Source organism: Pollicipes pollicipes, unplaced genomic scaffold (assembly GCF_011947565.3).
Source record: "Pollicipes pollicipes isolate AB1234 unplaced genomic scaffold, Ppol_2.1 Scaffold_4740;HRSCAF=5597_pilon_pilon_pilon, whole genome shotgun sequence".
Lineage (NCBI taxonomy): Eukaryota > Metazoa > Arthropoda > Thecostraca > Pollicipedomorpha > Pollicipedidae > Pollicipes > Pollicipes pollicipes.
In genome coordinates this window covers 16,391,642-16,416,263 of record NW_023596545.1, presented here as the reverse complement: position 1 = coordinate 16,416,263, position 24,622 = coordinate 16,391,642, and the positions used below count along the sequence as shown (strand labels likewise).

General features: G+C 50.6%; 1 protein-coding gene across 1 annotated transcript; it reads left to right on the top strand.

Moving 5' to 3' along the window:
• Positions 1 to 5,052: 5,052 nt before the first annotated feature.
• LOC119099494 (SEC14-like protein 2) lies at positions 5,053 to 24,302 on the top strand. The gene is made up of 10 exons (XM_037222651.1): positions 5,053 to 5,124; positions 7,025 to 7,068; positions 14,721 to 14,841; positions 16,125 to 16,203; positions 17,494 to 17,624; positions 18,227 to 18,307; positions 19,397 to 19,590; positions 19,866 to 20,014; positions 23,109 to 23,257; positions 23,659 to 24,302. Exons 2-10 carry the CDS (start codon positions 7,057 to 7,059, stop codon positions 23,730 to 23,732), a joined length of 990 nt encoding a protein of 329 aa, XP_037078546.1. The 5' UTR covers positions 5,053 to 5,124; positions 7,025 to 7,056; the 3' UTR covers positions 23,733 to 24,302.
• The last annotated feature ends 320 nt before the right edge of the window (positions 24,303 to 24,622 follow it).

Sequence of the window (24,622 nt, the reverse complement as noted above, 5' to 3'; positions counted from 1 at the left end):
ATATAATAAGTCTAAGGATCTCATTTATAGCTAATTCATGCAGGGTTAGGTGGTAAGATAGGTTCAAGGATGGATGAGTAATCTAGGGTAGGCCAACCATGATGGGGCCCGTTTGGCTCTTTGCTGGCCTGATGTCTATATGTCTGCATTATCTATATGTCTGTATGTCTATAATACATAAATAGTTTTTGTGTCACACACCACGAACATTTAATGGCAGCATTGCCCAGCTGGGGTGCCCTCCTAACCCGTGAGCTGTTCCTACACCCCCTACCAGGTGTCATCGCAATTTGAACTCCTACGATAAGCATAAGCTGTAGAAGCAATATTGCATATACGTAAAAGACTACACAAAGCTTTTGCAGTAGAAGCCATGGCAATTTTACACTTTGAAACATAAGCTGTGTGATGTGGCACCAATGTCGCGCGTAAATTTTTGCTTTAGAGGTAGTGCCGTGTATAAAACAAACGGTTGTACAAGTGTTTGCAGCACAGGTAATGACAGATATAATTTTTGAAACATTAGTTTTATCGATTACACTGATATCGTGTATAAGTCTTTGGAGTAAAACGTAATGCCGTTTATATGTAGCAGCTGCATACTTTTACGCAGTAGAAGTAATGATGAGTAAACATTTTTGAGGTAAAAGCATTGTCGTGTGGCACTTTCTGTCGTGCTAAGTTTTTGCAGTACAAGTAATTCGTTGTGGTGTGTGAGAAACGGCTGTAAAGGTGTTAGAAATAAGGTGTGTAGTGTGCAGTAGAAGTAATGACTAGCATGCATTCTTTGTAATATGAGTGCTGCCGCGTAGCACCAATATCGTGTATAAGCATTGGCAGTAGAAATGATGTCGTAGTACTCCTGTTCGGTAGAGCTTAAACTGTACCACTCATGTCGTTGGACCGATGTGAAGCGGCGTAACGAGGATGGTGTGCAAATCACTAACGGTGGGATGTTTGGTAGCACCACCAAGCTGTGGCGTGGTGTTTCGGAACACCACGGTGATCTGCTCCAGCGGTGTTTCGTGACGCTAGCGTGTGGTGTTTGAAATATCTTGGCTACGTGCCCAACGAAAACAAGCTTGTTTTCACGCTGGAATGGATCTTTACGTTATATAACCGATAACAAAGGCCATGCCAGTAAGGTACCACCACTTCATGATACATGGCCGCACACTCGCGTCTTGAATGAAGGCTGCTCAGCATGGCCAGGCAGAAGCCACCCAGTATGGTGACCTGTGGCGAGCCGGCCGGCAAACGGTCCTCTGGTCCCGCCGCAGTCACGGCGGGCACGTTACATCAGGACGGCATTATAATTTTGTCGATGTGGAGACGCTCACCAGTGTCAGTACCGAGTAGCACAGCTCTCCACAATGGCAACAAAAGCGTTTGTGGCAAGACTCAGCTAACGTGAATGCGGCATGCTGGCATGGGTTACCGCGTACTATTTGCGTTTGTTTTCACAATAAGCACTGCTGCATGCAAACCAATACTGGCATTCCATCCATTTAAGAAGGATATCACCTTTAACCATCTTTGCGCAATTAGCACGCAGTTTGATAGTTTATAAGCAACATATTAAAGGACACATACAGAAATACTGCAAAAATCGATTTCCGCCACTTCTCAATCCACATCCTCATCCGCACCCACAAACATCATAGGACAGACAGACTGACTACCACAACCCATCCATAGACTATGTCGTCTAGAACCCCAAGTCCTCCGATGTCGTCAGGGTTTTTTGTCCCGCAGCGCTATGCGGGCCGTGGCTGTATCTGGAGGTCTCGGCGTACCTCACATATGCTTTCATTTCAGGCAAAAGTAGAGTTTTCGCAAGAAGGGTGGCGTGGTCGCTTTTTGCTGGCACACTGGGCGTTGCAATCATGCCGATCTCTTCAGTTTGAGGCCTTTCCCACAGTTTGGTGCAGTGGCATTGATGCCTGAGGTTATTTGAACGCCCCAAACGGCTTAGGAATTTGCCTTCATGCTGTCAATTCTGGATGTATGAACCATGCCACTAACCGGAGACCTATTTGTGGAGAGGTAGCTGCGCCGTTTTATGTGATAAGATTGCCACAAATAGGAGCGCAACAGGGTAATGTCAATATTTTAAACATTGTTTGCCTTTGAGGCTATGAAAAGCTTGGGCGTCAACTAGCACTAACTTCACTAGCTTAGCTGCACTAGCTTCACATCACGACTTTAACACTCGCTTGCGGCGGGACAGGTTCCTACGAAGCACACTGTTCCAGGAATCCTCGCGGGATAATCGTGAAAGCAGGAAACCGGCTCTGGGATCATGCGGATGTGAGTCACTCGCTTATGCCATGCGTGGCGCTTGAGACCTGCCGAAACGGAGGCGTCGTGCTCAGATCAACAGCAGCAGCTGTCCGCTGACCGCTACCCTGCAGCAGCTGCTGCAGCTGGTCACGTCAGGTTCAGGTCAGCGGGAGCAGCTGTCCGCTGACCGCTCCCCTGCAGCAGCTTGCCGCGGCTGGTCACGACATCAGGTTCAGATCAGCGGGAACAGCTGTCCGCTGACTGCTCCCCTGCAGCAGCTGCTGTAGCTGGTCACATGTTCATATCAGCTGCAGCAGCTGTCCGCTGATCGCTCCCCTGCAGCAGCTGCTGCAGCTGGTCACGACGCGGTGAGCTCTGCAGCTGTTTGTTGTTCTTGAGCTGGTGTAGCGGCTGGGACGTGGCCCTTCTCCTGACGACGACCTGGTCTGCATTCAGCACCGATACCGCCAGCCGATCTCACTGCCGCGACGGGGCCGGGACGTCGGGGCCGGTGCGCCGGGCCGACTCTGGGTCAGTGAGGGTCGTCACACAGGCTGAGTACCGGCCCGGCCACTCGGGGCTGTGGCGCTGCGGTTGCCGGCGCAGTGGGGCCGTCAGTCGGGGGATCGGAGGGAGTGCCGGTCAACGACGACGCCGAGCCAGTGAAGTGCCACTAGCCACGCGGAGGCAGTGAAATGCGAATGACATGGAGCCAGTGAAATGCGAGTGACATGGAGCTAGTGACGTGCGAATGACCTGGAGCCAGTAAGAAATGTTTGTGTGATGGGTTAGGAGTGTTGGCCATTAAAAAGCGCCGACGTCCCAAATAACTTATTTTATTGCTTCATGCTCAGTATTAGCCCCAGCTACGGGCAGCAAGGGCGTGCATAACACAGAACCTTTGCTCCAATTGGCCAGCATGTGGAAGGTATGCGTCCTGCTAGGCTGCACAACGGACACAGGATAGCAAGACCATCGCGAGGCCTTGGGATGTGGGCACGCTTTGCATGGTTGGCATTCTGCGTGCCACTCCACTTCAACTGGCTTCCGCGCGCTTCCCTGCAAAATCGTGCTGCACACATCTGAGCTCGTTTCAATGACGCAATGTCTGGGTGGACAGCTTTGAAACGTTTCGTGGTGCGCAGCAAACTTCTTTGGGTTTCCACGGTCCTTGGATTCGTAGCTGGACATTGGGATAAGCTAGCCGGTTCTACAGCTCGCCAAGTACGCTCGACTGGCCGCTGCAGCTTTTTCTTGGCCCGTTCCGGCTACCTTGGATATCAATCGCTTGATTATTTGGAACTGTGTTAAGAACAGGCCAAGTGTCTTGCGGACAATCAGAGTGGGCGCAAACAAGTTCGAATGGCCGGAGAAACCTTCACTGGCCTTCACTTACCCACTTGCGATATGTAGGGTACGTCATACAGGGATGGCGTCACCGATAGAGAGGGGGTACGGGGAGGGCGAGTCCGCTATCGTCGAAGAGGAGGGGGCGGACTGCGCCACTCATGCATGCGAACGATTTCAAACTATCACGCATCACATTTTAAGGCACTTAACACACTCATTTACAGAAATTTTGCCCAAATTCGAAGGGTTTTGGAATGAATCTGACATTTGGCCCCATGGAAAGGATTTTGATTACCTGTCCGAGGTAATGGCGATAAGATATCGTAGGCAATGCCTTGTTTCATTTAGCGGGGCGTCGCAGGAAAATCTTTAAGCGTGTCACAATTGTTCTTGCCACTTGGACACTTGTTTTTAATCTGTACTACACGTCAAACCATAAAACTTAAACTGTACCTTTTGAAGTCCATCTCACTCATGTAACCTGAAGAGACCCCTTCCATTCATTTCTTCCCTCTTTTTTGGCTCGTAACATTCGTATTTGAGGTCCCATGGCATATACTGCCTCTGGCAGGCGCCCAGGGCAGCACCACGAGAGTGACAAAGCAAAAACCCCTCTTGCCATTTACCAAGGAGGCAGGGTGCTGCCCGCACCCCCCCCCCCCCCACCCCCCCCCCCCACCTCACTCCCAAGCTCCCACAACACCCCTGCCTTATGGTGGTGCAGCGGGCAGCCCCTGCTCCCTCTCCAGTTTTCTGCATCTCCTGCATTACCGGGTTGTAGCGGTCAGCCCCTGCTCCCCTCCCAGCCTCCGTGACACCCTGCCTTACCGGGGTGCAGCGGCCAGCCCCTGCTCCCCTCTCCAGTCTCTGCATCCCCTGCCTTACGGCGGTGCAGCGGTCAGCCCCTGCTCCCCTCCTAGCCTCCGTGACTCCCTGCCTTACCGGGGTACAGCGGTCAGCCCCTGCTCCCCTCCCCAGCCCTGGTGACTCCCTGCCTTACCGGGGTGCAGCGGTCAGCCCCTGCTCCCCTCCCCAGCCTCCGTGACTCCCTGCCTTACCGGGGTGCAGCGGTCAGCCCCTGCTCCCCTCCCCAGCCTCCGTGACTCCCTGCCTTACCGGGGTGCAGCGGAGGACGCGTGGGGAATCGGCATAGCGATGCTCATTTACAGGAACGCCAGTTATGGAGCGCATTATCCATCATTCCTTTGTATTCAAGTGTCTTTTTTATTGTTTTGCGACTTCGTCTCCTGTCAAAAGTCAGAAAGTCAGTCAGAGAGCAGCGATGTTGTGTTGAAAGGTGGTGATGTCTATGCATTTATCGTGTTGAGCTTTCTTGTGGCCTACTCATTGTGAAGAGAAGCGTTGAAGCCCTCAGGTGAGCGCTCACATGATGACAGTGCGTCGGTATGTTTCAGTTTAAGGCCCGCGTGCTCGACGTCTGTGACAGCACTCCCTACAACCGCGACATAGACCTGTTGTCGTGGCTGGTCGGTAAGTCGCCGGCCACACCGCGACATAAACGTGCTGCCATAGCTGGTCGGTAAGTGGCCGGCCTCACCGCGACGTAAACCTGCTGCCATAGCTGGGCGGTAAGTAGTCGGCCCCTACCGCGACACAGACCTGCTGTCATGGCTGGTCGGTGAGTGGTTCGGCCACACCGCGACACAGGCCCGCTGTCATGGCTGGTCGGTGAGTAGCCGGCCACACCGCGACACAAGCCTGCTGTCATGGCTGGTCGGTGAGTAGTCGGCCACACCGCGACACAGGCCCGCTGTCATGGCTGGTCGGTGAGTAACCGGCCACACCGCGACACAGGCCCGCTGTCATGGCTGGTCGGTAAGTAGCCGGCCCACACCGCGACACAGGCCTGCTGTCATGGCTGGTCGGTGAGTAACCGGCCACACCGCGACACAGGCCTGCCTGTCATGGCTGGTCGGTGAGTAGTCGGCCTTACCGTCGGCAGCTGACGGCTCACGCCCCGCTGCCGTACTCCAACAGTCGCACAGTGCCGTCGCTGGAGCGTGCTGAGCCGTTGCCGCCAGGTGACCACGTTTCCCACACTTCTTCGCGTCTTAGAAGGGGTTCTCTCCAATGCTCTGAATTGTTGGTCATACCGTCCACCGCCGTCTTTCAAGAAAATCTGTCCATCTGGTACTGCCATCGCTTTTGTCTGTCTTTATTTATCACAAAAACGCAACTGTCATAGGCAGCGTAATCGTTGCCTAATAGGCATGTTGCCTGTGCTTATGTATGCGTATAGTATGCCACATAGGTAACTCGAAGTAAGTGTTTAATTTTGTCTCCAACGCACGCTAACGTTATGCATATGTTAAATCCTCCTAAATATCGTCTTTTCGCGTCAGCATGCTTGCGTATCTCGGTCACGCACATGTGTATGCATGTGATATTTGCTCACCATTTGAAGTCATATGGCGCTGGGAGCACATCAAATGGGCGGGAGGCTGCTGCAAATAGAATAACCGGGCTGAAGTGCCCGGGTTTGGCTGATCAGAGGTGCATGGATGTGAAGGGGGGTGTATTCAGAGCCTTGCTTATTCCAGCATGGGCAGCTTAAGCGGGCAGCGGCCATGGGAAAACTCACAGATGGCCTTTGTCTGCTTTGATCTTTGCAATGAAAGGGAGTGTGACACCTTTGGAAGCTTCGCAGAAATCGTCCGCGGGAACGCGAGGAACAACTTGTCAACGTTGATACATAGTTCTGGAAGTCACCTTGGCCAGTCAAAGTCTAAAGTAAGCAAATGATTCTGAAATCGGAGATGTGAAAGGTCGGGTCAAACCAGCAGCACCATCTCACTTCAAGTTTGCTTACCAGCATCATCGGGCTGGGCCTTTAGTCAAGGACAAAACATACATATCTGAGGGTTTCTCATCGATTCGTAGTGATGTGTTATCAGTAGGCCTCGGCGATGCTGACAAGATCAAGATTACGTCCTATCTTATTTCTCCCTCATGCGCGCGGAAGCCAACAGTGTTATGTGGATTAGACTGGATCCTTGTAGAGTCACTAAAAGCACTTTTTTCAAAATAAGTGATCATAGTTTCTCATGCGGATTATTGCGGCAGTGATATGCTGACCGTCTGATGAGAAGTATTTTGGCAGCTGGTGGGTAACACTGAGGCAATTATTGTTGAAAAATGAATTTTGCTAATGGTGGCAATTGCCCGGATGGACAATCATGGGTAATCGTGCTTCCAAGTGGGATGACTGGGTTCATGAAAGGTTATGTAATAAAAACACTCGCGTTACGAATCTGGCGCGCCTGATCCAGGTACGTTGTGCACATTCTGTTTCGAAGTAGCAAGGATCACTCTCATTTCACCGGCTTGTGCTTGCGTTTCGCCTCTCATATTAGTTGTTGTTTTCTTTCAGCTCGGAGCTTCGACCTAGATTGTGCAGTGGACATGATGAGAAAGGTAGGTGGGTTCCCCTCCCCTGGGATGGAAGCCACAAGGGCCTTTGAGGGGAAAAGCGCATTGCTTCGCTAATGTAAGGTGTCTTATTATGGTATTCTGTGGTAGCTACAGCCGTGAGCGAGCCAGATTGCTACCAACTATGTAATAATTGCTTCATCCCAGACCTTTATGTGTATTCTACTTTTCACCCCGCGTATAAGTCTGGTCAGGGTCAGACACGCCCTGGAGTGCATTTGCAGTGACCCGAACGGCACAGAATATATACTGTCGACGCTCATAACGTCGCTCATGACATCATACTCCATATATTTTGCACCGTTTGGTGTTCGCGGCGAACCGGACGACAAAGATTCTACGTGACATCACGTAGAATCTTTGTCGGGTCGCGCAGAATCTTTTCTTGCGACTCGATCGGAGTGAGATGGAAATGGCGTAACGATTCGGTTACAAAAAGGTCAATTTGCGTGCCCAGGACCGGTAGCGAGCGATGGAAATAAGTTCATACAGTAGAAAGAACCTTATTTGCCGTTTCCATCTTAGGAACACTCATAGCGCCTGCGAACAAAAACCCCATGTCTCTGCATGCGCAGTTATTGTCGCTACAGTCACGAAAGTGTAAACAGGAAACGAGTTGCGCTGTGAAAACGCCCGGGAAAGATTCTACGTGACGTCACCACAGAATGGAACACGCTTTGTGCGCCGCGAATACACCATTGAGCTGAGCCGTGGCTTGATCAACCGCTCCTCAGTGCGGACTGCTCTGCCCGGGACGCGGCCGCGCAAAGGCCTGGCCCGCATGCTATCTCGTTCTTCCGTAGTGGGGCTCAAGTAGATTTAGGGCCTCGGCATGACAGACTGTCACCACTCCTCCCTCCCTCCCTGGCACGCCCTCCTCCCCCTCTCCCGGCAATGACACGGCGGCTGTCAGCGGCGCCCATGTCCGGCCTCAGTCCGCCGTCTCATTTCCCGGATGGAGATCGAGCGCGGCACGCCGTCGGATGAGGCGTTGCCATTTGTTGCTGTACCACGCAGCTCCGTCACGGGTCGGTCAGGCGTGATATGCCGCATTTGATGCGGCATCGCGACTGTTTGGGCTCCCGCGATTGGCCGACCCAGTCAAAATGGGCGAGTGGAATCAAAGCTGATGTCATCGCTGCCCATCACTAATTGTGTCCGTTTGTCAACGCCAGGGGGCTCACCAATTGGTGCCAGTCTATCAAATCAAATCAAATCACGTTTGAAAGGATTGACTATGGACCATGACCAACACAACATAGTTTTTAAAAGATGGCTGCAGAGCTAATAGCTTGTTATGAACTGAAACTCTTGTTACAAATACAAGGTGTCAAATTGTTATGTTTCCGGCTTCAGCCGGTTACCCCACAAGCGACGCTTTTACACCTGGATGCAGATTCCACATGTACGTATGCTCTCTTAATAAGTGATTTTTAAGATATTGTCTGACCCAAGCTCAGAATGTTTTCCTTTTTGTTTTTGTCGTTGAGACCATGATAGACAATTCATACAAATAGGGAGAAAACGCCAGCAGCATCACTATTACTTAAGCGTAACTCAGCATGAATCCAATTAAAAGTACACTTTTCCTAAAAGCTCATAGCCGGAACCACACATAAGACCTAGACGTCTTTCAGGAATAATAGGGTACGGCAGGCTTGCACGACTGTAGGTTTAAACGTAGTTACAACTCCTCGGCTTCCATGCTATACATTTACCTTAGCTTCTAAAATGTAATCAGCTCAGAAAACAAGTGACATTTGTGGTAGAACTTTTGATGCAAGTTTTCACATGGAATTTTTGTCGCGGGCAATATACAAGGCATCACTATAACTTTTTGCAGTGCCTCATTTCCAAGGCAAAGGAGATGTTGCCAAACAATTTTAAAATGCTGTTTTACACTACGTCATATTCCTGCAACCAGCTCTGTCTGGAAGGCTGCGAATGCGTGACACCAGGGGCGCAGCCAATTTGGGGGGGGGGGACGGCCTCCAGCCCTTAGGCTCATATTTTTTGTTGTTTAAAGGAAGAGTTCCACACTTTTATGAACTTTTGTATTGAAATAATCACATTGAAGGTCATTCGGTGTGGTTCACGGCACTGTTCTTTAAGGAGTGTTCCACATTCGTAGAGAGTTTTGAACTGCAATAGCCATCTTGAAGATCATTCGGTGCAGTTCACATCCCTTTCCTTTTCACAACATAAATCCTCCACTTTTTCAGCTACACGCCCGCGAACATGTACAAATTATTTCCGGGAGACTGTTTCGAAGGTTGCCCAGGCATCCTTAACACCATGACAAGGTTATTCAAATCCTACCATCCCATTAGCCGTGCGGCGATAAAGGTAAAAAAAATGTTATTGTTGAGTCCTTTATATCTGGCGTTTGTGCGCACGATTTCCAGATACTACGGCCGCCAGTTGGCTCTCAATCAATGTTTGCAAGGTACGATGACATAATCAAACAAACAAGGAGCATATTTGCTAAACAGAGAAATTGCGTTTTACAGAGCGGTCTTTTCTTCTCAAAAGTACACAAAGGTTTTAAACGATGCTATTTCATCATGCATTTATCATATATATATATATATATATATATATATATATATATATATATATATATATATATATATATGGTTCCTTCAATATCTTCAAATGTAGAGCATTCCTTTTAAGACTTAAAACCCTCTAGTTTCCTGAGCTACACAGCCGGAAAGATGTGCAAACTATTTCACGCAGACTACTTCAGGGTCGCCCAGGTGTACATCACCTACATGCATGCACGGCTGAGCTAGCCGTCGGATCTATCAGTTCTGGGGTCAAGCCCCATCCCACGAGGTTCATGAGGCTGCGCGTCATTCACCTAATGCTGCTGCTTGGTGAGCACTCAACGAGCAGGACATGATCGGCTCCCTCGTCTTCGAGGAACCGCTGAGCGAGACCCCACCTGTCAACCCGGCGCGCTACATCTCCGTACCGAATTTGTTTCTGGGTGACCCTGAAACGGGTCATCACTGACATAGCTGATAATATAGTGCGCAGAGCGCGCACGTGCTGCACCGTGCGCCGTGCGCCGGCACTGGGCTCAGCCAGACGGGGTCACCGGTCACACGGCTCTCGTGTACCGGCACTGGGCTCAGCCAGACGGGGTCACCGGTCACACGGCTCTCGTGCACCGGCACTGGGCTCAGTCAGACGGGGTCACCGGTCACACGGCTTTCGTGTACCGGCACTGGGTCCAGCAAGACGGGGTCACCGGTCACACGGCTCTCGTGTACCGGCACTGGGCTCAGCCAGACGCGGTCACCCGTCACACGGCTCTCGTGTACCGGCACTGGGTCCAGCAAGACGGGGTCACCGGTCACACGGCTCTCGTGTACCGGCACTGGGCTCAGCCAGACGAGGTCACCCGTCACACGGCTCTCGTGTACCGGCACTGGGTCCAGCAAGACGGGGTCACCGGTCACACGGCTCTGTGTACCGGCACTGGGCTCAGCCAGACGAGGTCACCCGTCACACGGCTCTCGTGTACCGGCACTGGGTCCAGCAAGACGGGGTCACCGGTCGCGCGGCTCGCAACTTACTGCAGTGGCCAAGAGACAGCATCTGGACGTCCGCTTTATCTCCAGGATACCATCAGGCGGCCGGTGCACCCACTGGCCCGAACATCCCAGATTCCTTGTCATGGGGTATCTCAAAGCACACGATACGGATTAAGACCAAAGGGTCTGTGGGAGCTCACGGATAAAAATCAGGTAGGCTGTTGGGCGAGGTCAAGGGGATGTGTCGGTAGACGTGAGGCTTGTGCGTGAGGCTATCCACAGAGCCGACGTGTGCTTTAAGCGAAAAGGAAGCACATTGAGCACGTGTTCTAGATAGATCATTGCTCTTTTACTTTTTTCCCTTGCAAAATAACGCAGCTTATATCTAATATTTTTGCATAACACGCTGATTCCATTGCTTTACTTCAAACGCGTGGATGCTATCGGCATTTAAAATGTGGTACATACATTTGAAACATCCGATGCCTTACAGACAGCTCATCATGATAACACAATGATGTAGCCTCCGCATTGTTTTATGTGTCCCCTCTGAATATTCCCATACTTTGCATTCGTAACAAATATTCATCACTTCCCGACCCAAAAGCAGCACCTGACGTTTCATTCGACGTTAAACTCCGGCCGCTGTCGCGTACAGCGTTTACCAACCTACGCCCGTCTTAGTGGGGTGTCGCAACGAAAATGATTTGTTAGCGCGTTACGTAAACAGATAATACATCTCCAATTGTTCCCTCATTGTTTGCGAGAGGCTTGTGCCTCACGAGGCAACAATTCGCTGCAATTGTCTTGGCTTTAGCATGGGGTCTATGGCATCGGGGAGCAGGCAGTAGTAGTACTTTCGGCGGTCGTGTGTGTTTTAGTCGATGGCTAATGGCTGACGGAAAAGCGCAGAAATACTTATGTTCTAGGGTTAAGTACCTCATGAGGCTGAACAACTGCTGGCAAACTCTAGATATCCTACTTTTTCTGGGAAAACAAGCTCATAATGGTGTTGGCAAGCACAGACTCCAGCCATCCCCGGACAATGGGAGATTTCATTCAAAACCCCCAAACTTCTTTAACAAAGACATATCATACTAGAGTTTTGAGGTTCCAAGGTCATGGATTGTAATCCTTGCATGAAGGTAATGTCAGTAAATGACGGCTCGTCTTCTTTCAGAACATACGTCCTTTAACTTTTTTTATTTCTTCGTTCATTAAAGTGGGCGTGCTGTATTTGGGGCATATTTGAAAATCATACCTTGGTGACACCTCAGAAACCAGCTATGTATAATGATAGTTCCGGCAAGTGCTACTGTAGTACCAACCAGATATACTAGATTTTAGGATTAGACAGTAAGGTGCTTAAATTCGCTGACATTAAATTGATAGGGGCGTCAAAAAATGCAGACCAGGTGGAACTAGGCTAAGAGATACTTGTGAAATGGGATTCTCTGTGACAGATGCCATTTTATCTTAATAATGGTAAAGTGGTGCATATAAGTAGTTCTGAGAGCGAATACATTAGTTATACAATGGCAGACTGAGAATTAGACCAGATCGAGGAAGAAAAGGACTTGGGGGGGGGGGGGGGGGGGGGGTTATAATTTTAATGGATTTAAAGGTCGAAAAGCAAGGTAGAACTGCTAGGAGCAAGGCACTTTAGATTCTGGGAATTAGAAAGAGCAATGTCCATTACAGGAGTAGGAATGTTGTCAAAAGTTGTATTTGGTTTATGTCGGACCGCACGTAGAGTATTGTGTACAGGCTTAGTCCCTATGCTTTCAAAAAACTATAGATAGTCTGGAGAGAGTACAGTAAAAAGTGACTACGATGAATGATGGGATTGGCAACTTTGAATACAAGGATAGGCTTAATTCATTGCATTTGTATTCACGGAAATATCGTAGACTTAGAGGGGGTCTGATAACGCTATCCAAATTTTGAAGGGGGGTAGACAAGGTAGATCTTCAAGAAACGCTGGCAATTAGGCCGAAACGAAACTGCATAAAGATTACATAGTTTAAAACTCAGCTCTGGCTGGTTCATCCGAGATCAAGCTGGAGCAAATGTCTTGGGTAAAACGTATAAGGAATGCTGTTGATTTTGCGACCAAATAGAGCAGGCCACACCTTACATCAACAGATATTGAGGCAATTTGACAACTGGGTCGGGCTCTCTTTCAGTTATTTTTCTCCAGTGATTGCATCAAGCTCGTTCTGGAAAATTACAATAAAATCTGAAAGAAACTAGGCTTGGACGCCATCATGTCCTGATTTCACATGCCACTAGTAGCATTCTTCGATGAGCAATCACAGATCACAGGTGCAGCGTGTCCGTGGTCATGTATTACCGTTTTACCGACCGCCGTAGCACCGACGACTTCACTACATAACGTGCCGATAATACGGCCTCTAAGTTTGGGCTCGGGGTGCCATTATGTGAGGCAGGGAAATTCACTTGCTGAGTATTAAATGCTATATATTCACTTGTTCACTTGCTACCTTCATGAAATGATGCGATAGATGTTGTTCTAACATGGATAGCTGATATTTCGCCGCTTGTTTCCATGCCATGTTAAGTTTAAAAGGGTAGGTGAAGTGCCTAGTAAAATTTCCTCGTGGACCGAAAACACAACTGAAAAACAATCTTCCCGATACAGGAAAGCGGTCACAAACAAATTCTCACGCGCACCTTCATCGCCCTCCACGTTCCGCTCTCAAGTGCAGTTTCGTTTGCAGTCGTATGTGTATAAGAGGGAGGTGAGGGGGGGGGGCAGACCCCAGAAGGAGGTGGACGCGGAGAAACCCGTTTTAATTTATTATCGCCGTAGGTTCACCATTTTCCCAGCCCAGCCTACCCGCCTCCACCTTGTTTGCAAAACTACGCCCCTGTTCCCTGTAAACTGTACCCTGGAATACGTCTGGCCCCTCGTGTAAACACTGTTTTTTGCGGGTTTTTTTGCTGCTTGCTGAGATTGGCTCCGGAGAAACATTACCAGCCGATAATGCCGACAGCAGGTCCGTTTGGAAACAATGCCAGCCGCTAATGCATTCCCGGTATGTCTACCATGCCACCGGTGGAACGGAGAGGTGCTTGGGTTGCGACGCCGAGTGAGACACAGTTCAGACGTGAGCCAGACGGGTTCCGTGCCGAGAAGGTCATCGCTGTTTCACCCAACTGAGCTGCTCCCGGAGCCCGCCGTTAATGTATTCGGCGGTCTTGAATCGCGTGTCGTATTATCTATGCGCGCCTCAATACGAATTGATGCACCTTACTGGCAAGTGTGCGTGTTAGATATGCCTAGATTTTTTACACAAGCCGACGTGCTTTTAGATAGAATAACACTAGTGGTTCACATGCCTCACATAAACTACTGTCAACCACGCTCTTACTCACCGGCCCCTTTTCATACGCTTAATGGCCGCAATATTCTAGAAGTTATGAAGCTAATGCGACGTGATACATAAATAAAAGCCATGTTGCATGGCCATCCAAAGAAGAACAGCCCACAGGGTTATGAAATACAAAGTAAAGGAACAACATTTATGCCTACGCAAGCAGTTGAGCTTGTATGTATCACACACAGAGCTGGCTGCGTCCGTATGCTCGACTCAGAGTGTTTTCCGTCTTTTTGCGACATCGATAACTGACGGCGTGTCGACGGAGCGACATGGTAACCCAGCAGGCGCATCCGGGAGTGCCGCTCGCCCTGTCAGGGCCAAACAGAGGGCGGCCGGCTGGCCGGCCGTGCCGTGCTCTCGGCTGGCGCCTAGCGGCCGCCCCATCGCTGCCCGGCGCACGCGGCGCCGGCCGGACCGGCCGCGGCGCCGGGCGGCGGCGCCCCCACGGCCGCCGAGAATGCCGCCGCTGTCGCCTTGGGGGTGAACTTCGACGATCTGTGTGGATTTCAGCAGGGCTGAATACTGACGGCGTGGCCCAGTGTTGCCAGAGCATTTCACCACTGCCCTCGGACAGCTGTGAACCGGTGCACTGAAAGAGCGGGCCGTAGGGTCCCGTTTGACTGTTGGTTACACGCTCCCCACCCCCTCCCCGTTTGGCTGTTAGTTACACACCCTCCTCTCCCTGTTTCAGTCGATGGCGTGGCGCGAGCGGCACGGCGTGAATCGTATCCTAGACGAGTGGGAGCCGCCGGCGGCGCTCCTCGAGTTCTTCCCGCGCGGTTACGATGGGAAGTCCAAGGCCGGCCTGCCACGTGAGCTGACTGCGCTCACCTCTTAATGGAACCGTTGCCGGAGAGGGTCGTGTTGCTATGTGCCGTCTAACACACTTCAGTATATTTTTTGCGATGATATATGCGACGCATGCGTGCAGAACTGAGATATTCAACGCTCGTTTTAAAACTTGCTGAGGTTAAATTTTGTAGCACTCACTTTTACACACACACACACGCACGCACGCACGCGCGCGCGCGCGCGCACGCACGCACGCGCACACACGCGCACACACACACACACACACACACACACACACACACACACACACACACACACACACACACACACACACACACACACACCACACACACACACACACACACACACACACACAATCGACGTAATAGCCTTGCCATAAAGTACCGACGAATCTGACAGAACGATGTTTCCGAAGCTTACTGTGAATTCGCAAAATTAGGGAAGGCCAAAGCGAGAGCAGTGTGAAACCTCCACTGAAGTGTCCCTGCCACAATGGCCGCTCGATAGATGCCCGGCGACCACTGAGCCCATTGGTAAGTTTGTGGTGGTGCGTTTGGTTTTCTTTAGACACGCTACCTCCCCTTGACAGACTGCCGGGACATGGAGGCCACAGCCACTATCAAAACCCACTGAATTCCCGGGGCGTTGATCAGCCAGATGATTCTTGCCCGCCGTGTTGATCAGCCAAACGATTCTCTGCCCACAGTGTTGATCAGCCAAATGAATCTCTGCCCACAGTGTTGATCTGTCCGTTGGCGTGTTGCTCGTGCGCCAGGCCCAGCTAGCTGGGCCGCCTGCCTCTGTTCTGTGCGTGTGTTAACCGCGGCGCTCATGAGCTAACTGATCCCGGCGGCGTGTTGCCTGCACTGTTAATCGGCTTACCCGGACCGGTAGTGCGTCGCCCGCAATCCTCGCACCTGCACGTTACAGCCTACTGAGGGTATGACTGCGATCTGTGATGCGCTGCGGTCGCTTCCCATCAGTCCGATGCTGCGTTTACCGTAGAGTTTATCAGCTGACTGAGCTCAGCTAGTGTTGCCGGCACCGTTTGTCGATCCAGCAATGCGCTGCTGGCGGCGTGAACCGCCTGAGCAATCTCTCATATGCGTTGTCGGCACTCGTACTGCTTATTCGTCTGCTGGGGCTAACGGTGTGTTGTCTGCGTTTGTTTCGGCTGGCTGAGGCCGACTGCGTGTTGCCCCAGTGTTTATCGATTGACTGAGGCGGGCTGTTTGCTGCTCTCAGTGTTTATCGACTGAGGCCGGCCGCGTGTTGCCCTCAGTGTTTATCGGCTGCTTGGGACAGTTCGACATCCGGGGCCTGATCCGTTCGTGTAGGAAGACGGACTTCATTAAGTTTGCGTAAGTCAGCGCTTAGACGACAACTAACATCGCTCATTCTTTTGTCGAGGATGAAAAGACTCACACAGCTTGGGAACGCCATTTTGGATCCACTTGCACTTTCAGTTGCTCATTGCACTGGTTTCAACTCTCTCCCTACAATGGGCTCTCGCCCCAACGGTTTTCTCCGAAACATATTTGGAATGGAGAATATTTTACATATTTTACGCACGCAAAAACTTGAAGCTTATGAGCTTAATCGTTTATAGCTTATGTCCTCTTTTATAAACAGATCGGTCACATTTTGCTCAAAAAGGACAAGTAACGCATAGTTCTCTAAGGAAATATTATCAAGACTTCTACAGACCGACGTGTTTGATTTTGTTTCACTGTGGTGCACTCCTGTCGTTCAGGCTGCTTTTGCAAATTGCAAGACCCAGTTACGTTAAACCTGACCTTTGACTTTTGATTCAAAGGCTTCAGATTCAATCGTTATAAAGACATGCAGTTCAAACCTTTACATAGCAAACCTTTATCTTACAGCTTTGAAAGGGCTTTCTAACGCCATCTTCCTCAGCATGTGGCTTGTTTAGTTATTTAATGCACGGACGCACCTACACAACACTAGCGTTTACCCCACTGACCTGCCATAGCATCACGGGTCAAACAATACAACCTTCACCCCACCGACCTGGCATAACGCCACAGGTCAAACAACACAAACCTAGCTTTCACCTCTCTGATCTGGCATAACGTCACAGGTCATACCTGTTGATGGCCTATAGCGCCCATCGGGCAACTTATTTTTCAATAGCTATCCAACGCCGTATTACACATTGTGGTAGGATGGTAAGTACTTGAGATAACAGGAGTGATCGAAGAGGGCTAATTTGATCCCCATGACCAGATTCAAACAGCCAAATGTCACGTTCACAGGTGCTCATTTACACGCACCGGATGCAGTTTGATGGCAGCTATGCAATTCCGGTTTTCTTGAGGTTCTGGCTTTTTTAGTTTCTGGTCTGCTCTGGGACACCTTCGTGAAGTTAACAAAACAACAGTAGTGAAGTTAGCAGAAAACGTCCACAGGGCAAGGTTTTCACTATTGTTATCCCGTTGCGTTAAGGTAACATTCCAATTGAGCGGCACAATATGTGAGGCGACCTTCTCATCACATGTCAACGGTAATGCCGGCTTCAGTGCGCCAGCCAGTCAGGCGCTTGTAACGTAAACAGCCGTCGACTGCGGCCTCTGCGATGAGAGGGCGCTTCTCTCCGCCGCTGGACTGTGACGTCACTGGGTCTACCGCAGGCTCTACTGCTTCGAGACGGGCGGCCGGCACGTGCTGAACATCTCCCGGGAGACGGGCGTGCCCGTCAATCAGTTCCTGCTGCTGTTCGACCTGGAGGGTCTGAGCGTGGCTCAGGTGGCGTACAAAGAAGGTGGGCGGCGCGGCGCGACAGCACACAGACGAGTCGCGAAATGTTGTTTGGCGACGCTTGTAATTGCGATAGCCACATGCGTCGTGATCTCTCCTGCTGATTCGGAGCAGGACGGCGATACAACAGCACGGTTGACGGGCTCTTTCTCGGTTAGCCACTTTCTCAGCGGTGATGTATCTGCGGTGATTATGAAGCACCACACAATGACGTGTATTCTACAATCGTGGCGGCGTTTTGTGACAAACATCGCTAAGCCGTTCACTAGCGATTTAGTTATCGTGAATGCGCAGAACGGAGAACAAATCAGCCACAGCACGGAATCGGGGTGCAGTTGGTGCATGGCCGCAGGAGAATAGTCCGTAACTTACACCGTTCATTGTTACGACCTCCACGAACAGGGTGTAGCGGTTAAGTATTCTGTGTTATCGCTCAGACAGTGTAGTCACACTTTGTAACCAGCTTGCGAATGGATTTCGTCATTATCCCAACACACGGGGTTTCACCTCGCTACTCACCACAGCATATTCATGTGGGGTTAGTGGCCCATGGTACTGATTACAACCTGTTTAGCACGTTTGCCGTAATACGGTCTCCGTTCACAGGTTTTGAATTATTCCTCGAAATGACGAGGATCATGGAAGCAAACTATCCCGAAGGCTTGGGAGTTTGCATGGTGATAAATGGTAAGCATGGTGCCAAATGAGTGGGCATCCAGAGCTTAGATATAGATCGCAAAATCGCAGGCGTAGGGAGTCGTGAGCTTCATAACCAATTGATGGTAACAAGCTCGTATATAACGGGGATAAATTGTTTTACGAGGTCACTGGAAGTCACAAGTGGTATGTGAATGCCTGTCACCTAACGTCGAAAAGCCCCCAATTCCGAAACAAGGAGGGAGGCTCGCTTGCTCCCTCAAAGGAGCAAGCGTGCCGAGCATTGTGGCACGTTAAGCTTTCACCGCCGAATTCTGCCGTGGACATGTGGAATTGCGCGATCGGGTGGTAGGGGTCAGGGCCCACACAACAAGCACTGCTTAGCGTGAGCTCTGACCCCAGAAATCCATCCATTCAACGGGTCCGGAGAAAATCTTTAAAAGGGTGGAACGTTTTTCCCAAGTATGTAGGAGCAGTCATCGGCTGGCATGAATTCGGTGTCCAAGGCTTTGGCAGTGAGCCTCGCTGTTTTGCCCTGTCCATCGACGTTATGCCAGTGTGCTCGGCCGTGCACGTCCTATTATGGGTCTGGCAGACGATTTCATTTGTCAGAGCACAGTCAGGACTGAATTTCAGAGCATATACCCAATGATCCTGCGACTTCTGCCGCGCCACCATCGCCCGCGCTCCATCCCCGTGACCTCTATGATGTCGGCATAGTTCACTCTCTGACCGTGTTACCTCCTTTGCGCCGCCCGCGCTCAGTTCCAACCCTGTGACCTCTATGGCATCAGTGCTGTTCACTCCCTGAGCCTCCGACCCCGTGCTCTCTGTAGCACCGCCTGCACTCACTTTCCAACCCTGTGAGCTCTATGGCAGCAGAGTAGCTCCCCCCCCCCCCCTCCCTGACCGTGTGACATCTGTAGCGCCGCCAGTGTTCACACAGGCCTGGTCGATACTGTTTTCATCTGCAGCGCCGCCAGTGTGCACACTGGCCTGGTCGATACTTGTTTTCATCTGCAGCGCCGCCAGTGTTCGCACAGGCCTGGTGGATACTGTTTTCATCTGCAGCGCCGCCAGTGTTCACACTGGCCCGGTCAATACTGTTTTCATCTGCAGCACCGCCAGTGTTCACACTGGCCTGGTCGATGATCCGGCCGCTGCTACGTGGCACCACGCAGAGCAAGATACAGATATTCGGACATACTGGCTGGCAGCAGCGGCTGCTGGAGCTGGTGGAGCCAGACCAGCTGCCAAAGCACTGGGGCGGCTCACTGATCGGACCCGATGGGAACCCGCACAACCGGCCGACGGTGAGGCAACGCTGGTCAAGGCCATCGCACAACGATTTATTGGATGAGATGCATGCAAAAGCAGCAATTTCGGCGAGCGCCCGCCCATGCCCGCTGAGTGTGACTTATCAGCACGCCAAAAAAGACCTACTCAGTTCCACGCCTAGCATCTTCGTTTGCACAATCCATGCTTAGAGGCCAAGTGTCATGAGGTTCATGTAAAATCTGGTGCAATGTTTGTGACGATTTGTCTGAGCACGTCCGGCCCTGTTTTCTGAGAATAATACCTCCAACAGGTGTGCATAGGCGGCGAGGTGCCGTCGAGCTTCTTCCAGGACCCTCACGAAATGGAAAAACTGGCAGCCCATGGCCGCAAACTGCATGTGCGCAGAGCCGGCAAGAAAGAGTACAGAATCGATGTCGCCAAGCCCAAGACGCAGATCAGGTACCCATGGTGAATGCTTGTCTTCTTAAACAAGAAACGGTGCCAGAAAATCAGTTTTAGGTCAAATGTGGCGAAATTGGCGGCATAATGTCAAGACACATTCGGTTTTCGTCTTTTTCCCGGCATTTCCACTTAACGCTGCAATAACTTCGAAAAGTTGTGGGCCTGAGCGTGATCGTTGTGAGAGGTAAGTACGCCATCAGTCAAAGACAAGCCGCTAAAGGGCCCGTGTGGGAGCTATTTGGGACACAGCGGGATTATAAAGTTGCGTTTTGACACGATTTGCCGTTCAAAGCAAGAAAATATAAATTGGAATATTTCATGGGAGCCACAATCTCTTCCAACAACACCCAGCGTATTGCGCATGCCCTCATAAGGAGGCATTTCTGCTCACGCGCAACCTCGCTTTGGCTATCCTCTGCCTTTACATAAGGCCGCCAACAGCATCTGTACGATTACTTACGCGGATTGAGACAAGGGTGACAAGCTTCGTGGCTCGTGCCATCTGCGGTCGATAATATTTTGAACATTGCAGATGTGCGGTTTAGAAAGCAGAAGAATGCATTCGCCATGCCGAACGTGCAGAACATTGGCTTTCGCAGTCAGCAGTGGCGCGCATTGAATGGTAGGCTTCACCTTTAAGTGCAACCAGTGTGGAATGAAGTGGAAGTAAGCGAGTCCATTGACATCATTGCTGCGAAAATTTTGGTCAGTAAGCGTCTAAAATAAACAAACAAAACAGCGAAAAATATTTGAGTCCACTTCGCGATACTGCACGCTATTTTATTACGTATGGTGCTGTTGAACCTCACTAGCCCGTCATCTTCCGTGGATTTAGTATTCAGAACAGTGGCTGCTTCCGCAATATCTTTCAACCCATGTCGCGAAAGCCTGTTGCAAAACTCTTGTGATATAGTTATTGTAGTGCCTGGCTACCCCGTTGCTTTTCGTTACTCTTTGTCTGCGCCAGCCTGCTGCCACTGCCGGTCGGAATGGTGTGATATTCCGCCCATGTTGGGTGATCCGATCGTAGGTTGGAAGAACCAGGTGGATGACAGTTGCATAGATTAAAGATGGAAAATATTTAGTTTACTGAAAAGGTTTTGTCTCATATCCTACAAGGATGCGATGGCACATTCTTCTAATTCACTCAGTAACTTCCGTGTCAACATGATACGTCTGTTTAAGCTATATTTCGAAGTTTTAAAAAAATCATCAAGGCATGGGCCGTGTGAGAGACAAGCGTGGTAGCCGCACATCCATTCTGGCAGCGTTTCAGTCCGAAGCGCGAGGCCCGGATACAGCACAAAAGTGCCAGTGTTCGTTTTTCGGGATTTGCTCACGCTGCAAAGTCGCTTTTCGGAGCAATACTTTTGCCGTTCGTTCCATAAAACATAACGTCATAAACCATTGCGAACAAAAAGTTTTGCTTTGCTGCATCTGTTTAGGATTATCCCATTCCCAAAGCTCCTATTATTTTCGGCCAGTGTCTCACCGCTAATTTTCCAGGAATATGATCACTGTCAGCAAGCATTGCTGCGCTCTTCTCTGCGAGCGGCAATATAGAACTAGACTCACTCACTGACAGCGCAACAAAGTGTTCAGCTATACACTTTTTGCTGCTGCTTAGCCGAAATGCCGTCCAAGGCAATTCCCGCTCGCTCTGTCTCCGCGCGACGTAATTCCCGCTTGGCAGCGTGTTTTTATCGACCGTGGAATCGCTCTACTGCGCAGCTGCACGCCCGCTATCTTACGAGTACCGCGGTAAATTTCTCATCAAACGTATGGTGAACTCCGGTGGTCGAGTGGAAAGATAGCGATATCATTCGTCCTTCAACCACGAAAGTTCACGCGGTGTAATGGCGCAGGAGTGCGCCGGGGGGGGGGGGGGGGGGATGGGGAAAAGGTGCTTCTCCTCTCATTTGCATCAATGTTTGAATTTGATATGAACTGTCCTGCTGGGTTTATTAATTCTATACATAAATGAGTTTTACAGGCGGTTAAGCGGCTGAAGGCGGTTGAAACATTTCACAACATTCACAAGCATGCCAAATAGTTTTACTTTACCATGCCAAAGTTTGTCTCAAGCATACTAATTCCTCTTTCCTGTATTCATGGGTTTCTATGGACCTGTATTGTGGAAGTCGCGTCATGGTTGAAGTTCGCACATGCGAAATTCAAGGGGGGACGCGGGCGGGGGGCAATCCCCTTACTCTCTGCTCAACACCTCTGTTAAACTGCGCGTATGAGCACCTTTAAGAGATTACTTTAACTAACTTAACAACATTCTCGACTGAACTATTTTTTCCTTTACTAACTTTAACTTTTACGTGAGACGGTAATGATAGTCTCTTTCTTCGAAGAAACACAGAAGACTGGAGAGTTAGATGCGTCAATATTTCGGTGATGTGCTTTTATTGAAACGAATATCAGTAGTGATATTCGTTTCGATAAAGATTCGATATCGTCATTGCTGATATTGGTTTTGATGAAGGCATGTTGCCGAAATATCAACGAACCTATCTCTCCAGTCTCCTGCTTTTTCTACGAGCAATAAGGCTATTACTGCTGTCCCACCTATATTCATAATATTCCTCTCATATGCACTTAACACCTTACTTAACTTTAGCTCAACAAACTTAATTTTAAATTTACTAGCTTTGACTGGACCTTTTCAGCTCAGCAGTTTAGTTTAGCAATCTAGTAGTTATCAGTCCAGTTTGGAGTCCAGTTTTGGTGACGGTGCCAGTAGTAAAGCTTCTGCGGCGTCCAGACCGTTGGAGCAAAACAGCACCCATGTGGTTTTGATTGATAAGTTTCAGCTGGAAGAGCGCAAGGGGTTACGATTGTGCTCTGTTGACGATTTTGAATAATTTTTATAATCCATCTAGCATTCTAATATAATAGTGGCGTTGGAATCATTCGCTGCGAGAGCCGAGCGGGTGTCAAGCGCGCATCGTTCTGAGCTCCCGATGCTAGGTATCTGCGAACACATCGAAAGAAAGACATGTAAACAACACGGGTGCGCCGCGTCGTGACAAACCGACCTGCATATACACGAGAGTACTGCTGTACAACTGTCCGCCTTCCGCAGCTGGCGATTCTGCACGAAAGGCTACGACATCCTGTTCGGGGTGTACCGTGAATCTAACGCAGGGAATGACGAGCTGGTGATCAAGGAGCGAGTCTACAGCCATCTGGTGGTGGAGTCTGGCAAACTCGTCTGCTCGGATCCTGGAGTCTGTAAGTTGGGTGCTTCTTTTGAGTGGCGCGGTGATCAAATATTTTCTGCCAATTAATAGTGGATAAAGTGCGGCGATGCAGTTCAACCCTCGATCTATTAGTAGGCAACCGTGCTCAACTTTCATCTTTCTAAGATGACCTGGTGAAATGTGCTCGAAAGACTCTTTTGTATTTATCAGGTCACATTTGTGCTGCTGTCTTTGTGACATTCGGTGACTGACCGGGACATTTTGTGACATTTTGTCATGCGTGGTGCTGCCTCCATGATGTTTCGGGTTAGTTAATGTTGCAAATGTTGAGCATCGTAATGATTCTTCCATGCCTGAACTGGTCAACCCAGTTCCATGTGGATATCCTCAAATTATTGTTTTCATAAACTGAATGAATCATTGTCTTTCCAGATATACTTGAGTTCGACAACTCCTACAGTTACTTCCACGGCAAAGAAGTGTATCTAGATGTAGTTGTGGTCTGAGCGTTCGCAAACCCCCTGCACAGCATCGGCTCAACGCAGATCACCTGGCCGTCTGCTCAGCAGCCAGACCTGGCGCCTGTACTCACACTCGGGCTCAGCGCAGAACACCTGACCGCCTGCTCAGCGACCAGACCTGGCGCCTGTACCCACACTCGGGCTCTGCACATATCACCTGACCGCCTGCTCAGCGACCAGACCTGGCGCCTGTGCTCACACTCGGGCTCTGCACATATCACCTGGCCGGCTGCTCAGCGACCAGACCTGGCGCCTGTGCTCACACTCGGGCCCGCCAGCATACATGTGTACGCTCAGCCAGGCGGGGCAACCAAACGCCCTTTAGCCCGCCAGGGGCGTGCGTCACTTAGCGTCACAAAGGGCCGCACGTGCAATCCCTGACAAGGCGGCCCAGTGGAACCCTCTGTCTTCATCGAGGTCGAAGAATGCGTGGGTATGGGAGAAGTAGCATAGATGCAGATAGATCCTTCCACATGTGCAGTCCGCGGCAGCGACGGATGGAGTGCGTTCAGCGCCGCGCCCGGACGTGGCAGGTGATGCTTCGTCCCAGATGGCGCTGACCTGCTGAGTTGTGGGCAGGTGGCGCAGCGGGCGGCCAGGTGGCGCGGTGAGCGGCCGGGTGGTGCGGTGAGCGGCCGGGTGGCCCGGTGAGCAGTCAGGTGGCGCAGTGAGCGTTCGGATGGCGTGACTCGCGCCGTCGCCAGCGCGCGCCAGCCTCCCGACCAGACTCGCGGCCAGTGTTGAAAGGACTAATGGCGCGGCTGCCAGCTGATAAGCGGCAGCGGCTCTGGCCAGTTATATGCGTGCACGTACGTTTGTACTGTTCAAGATGAAGCGCGTCAAAATGCGACTTAATCAGACATTGTAAGTCCGAC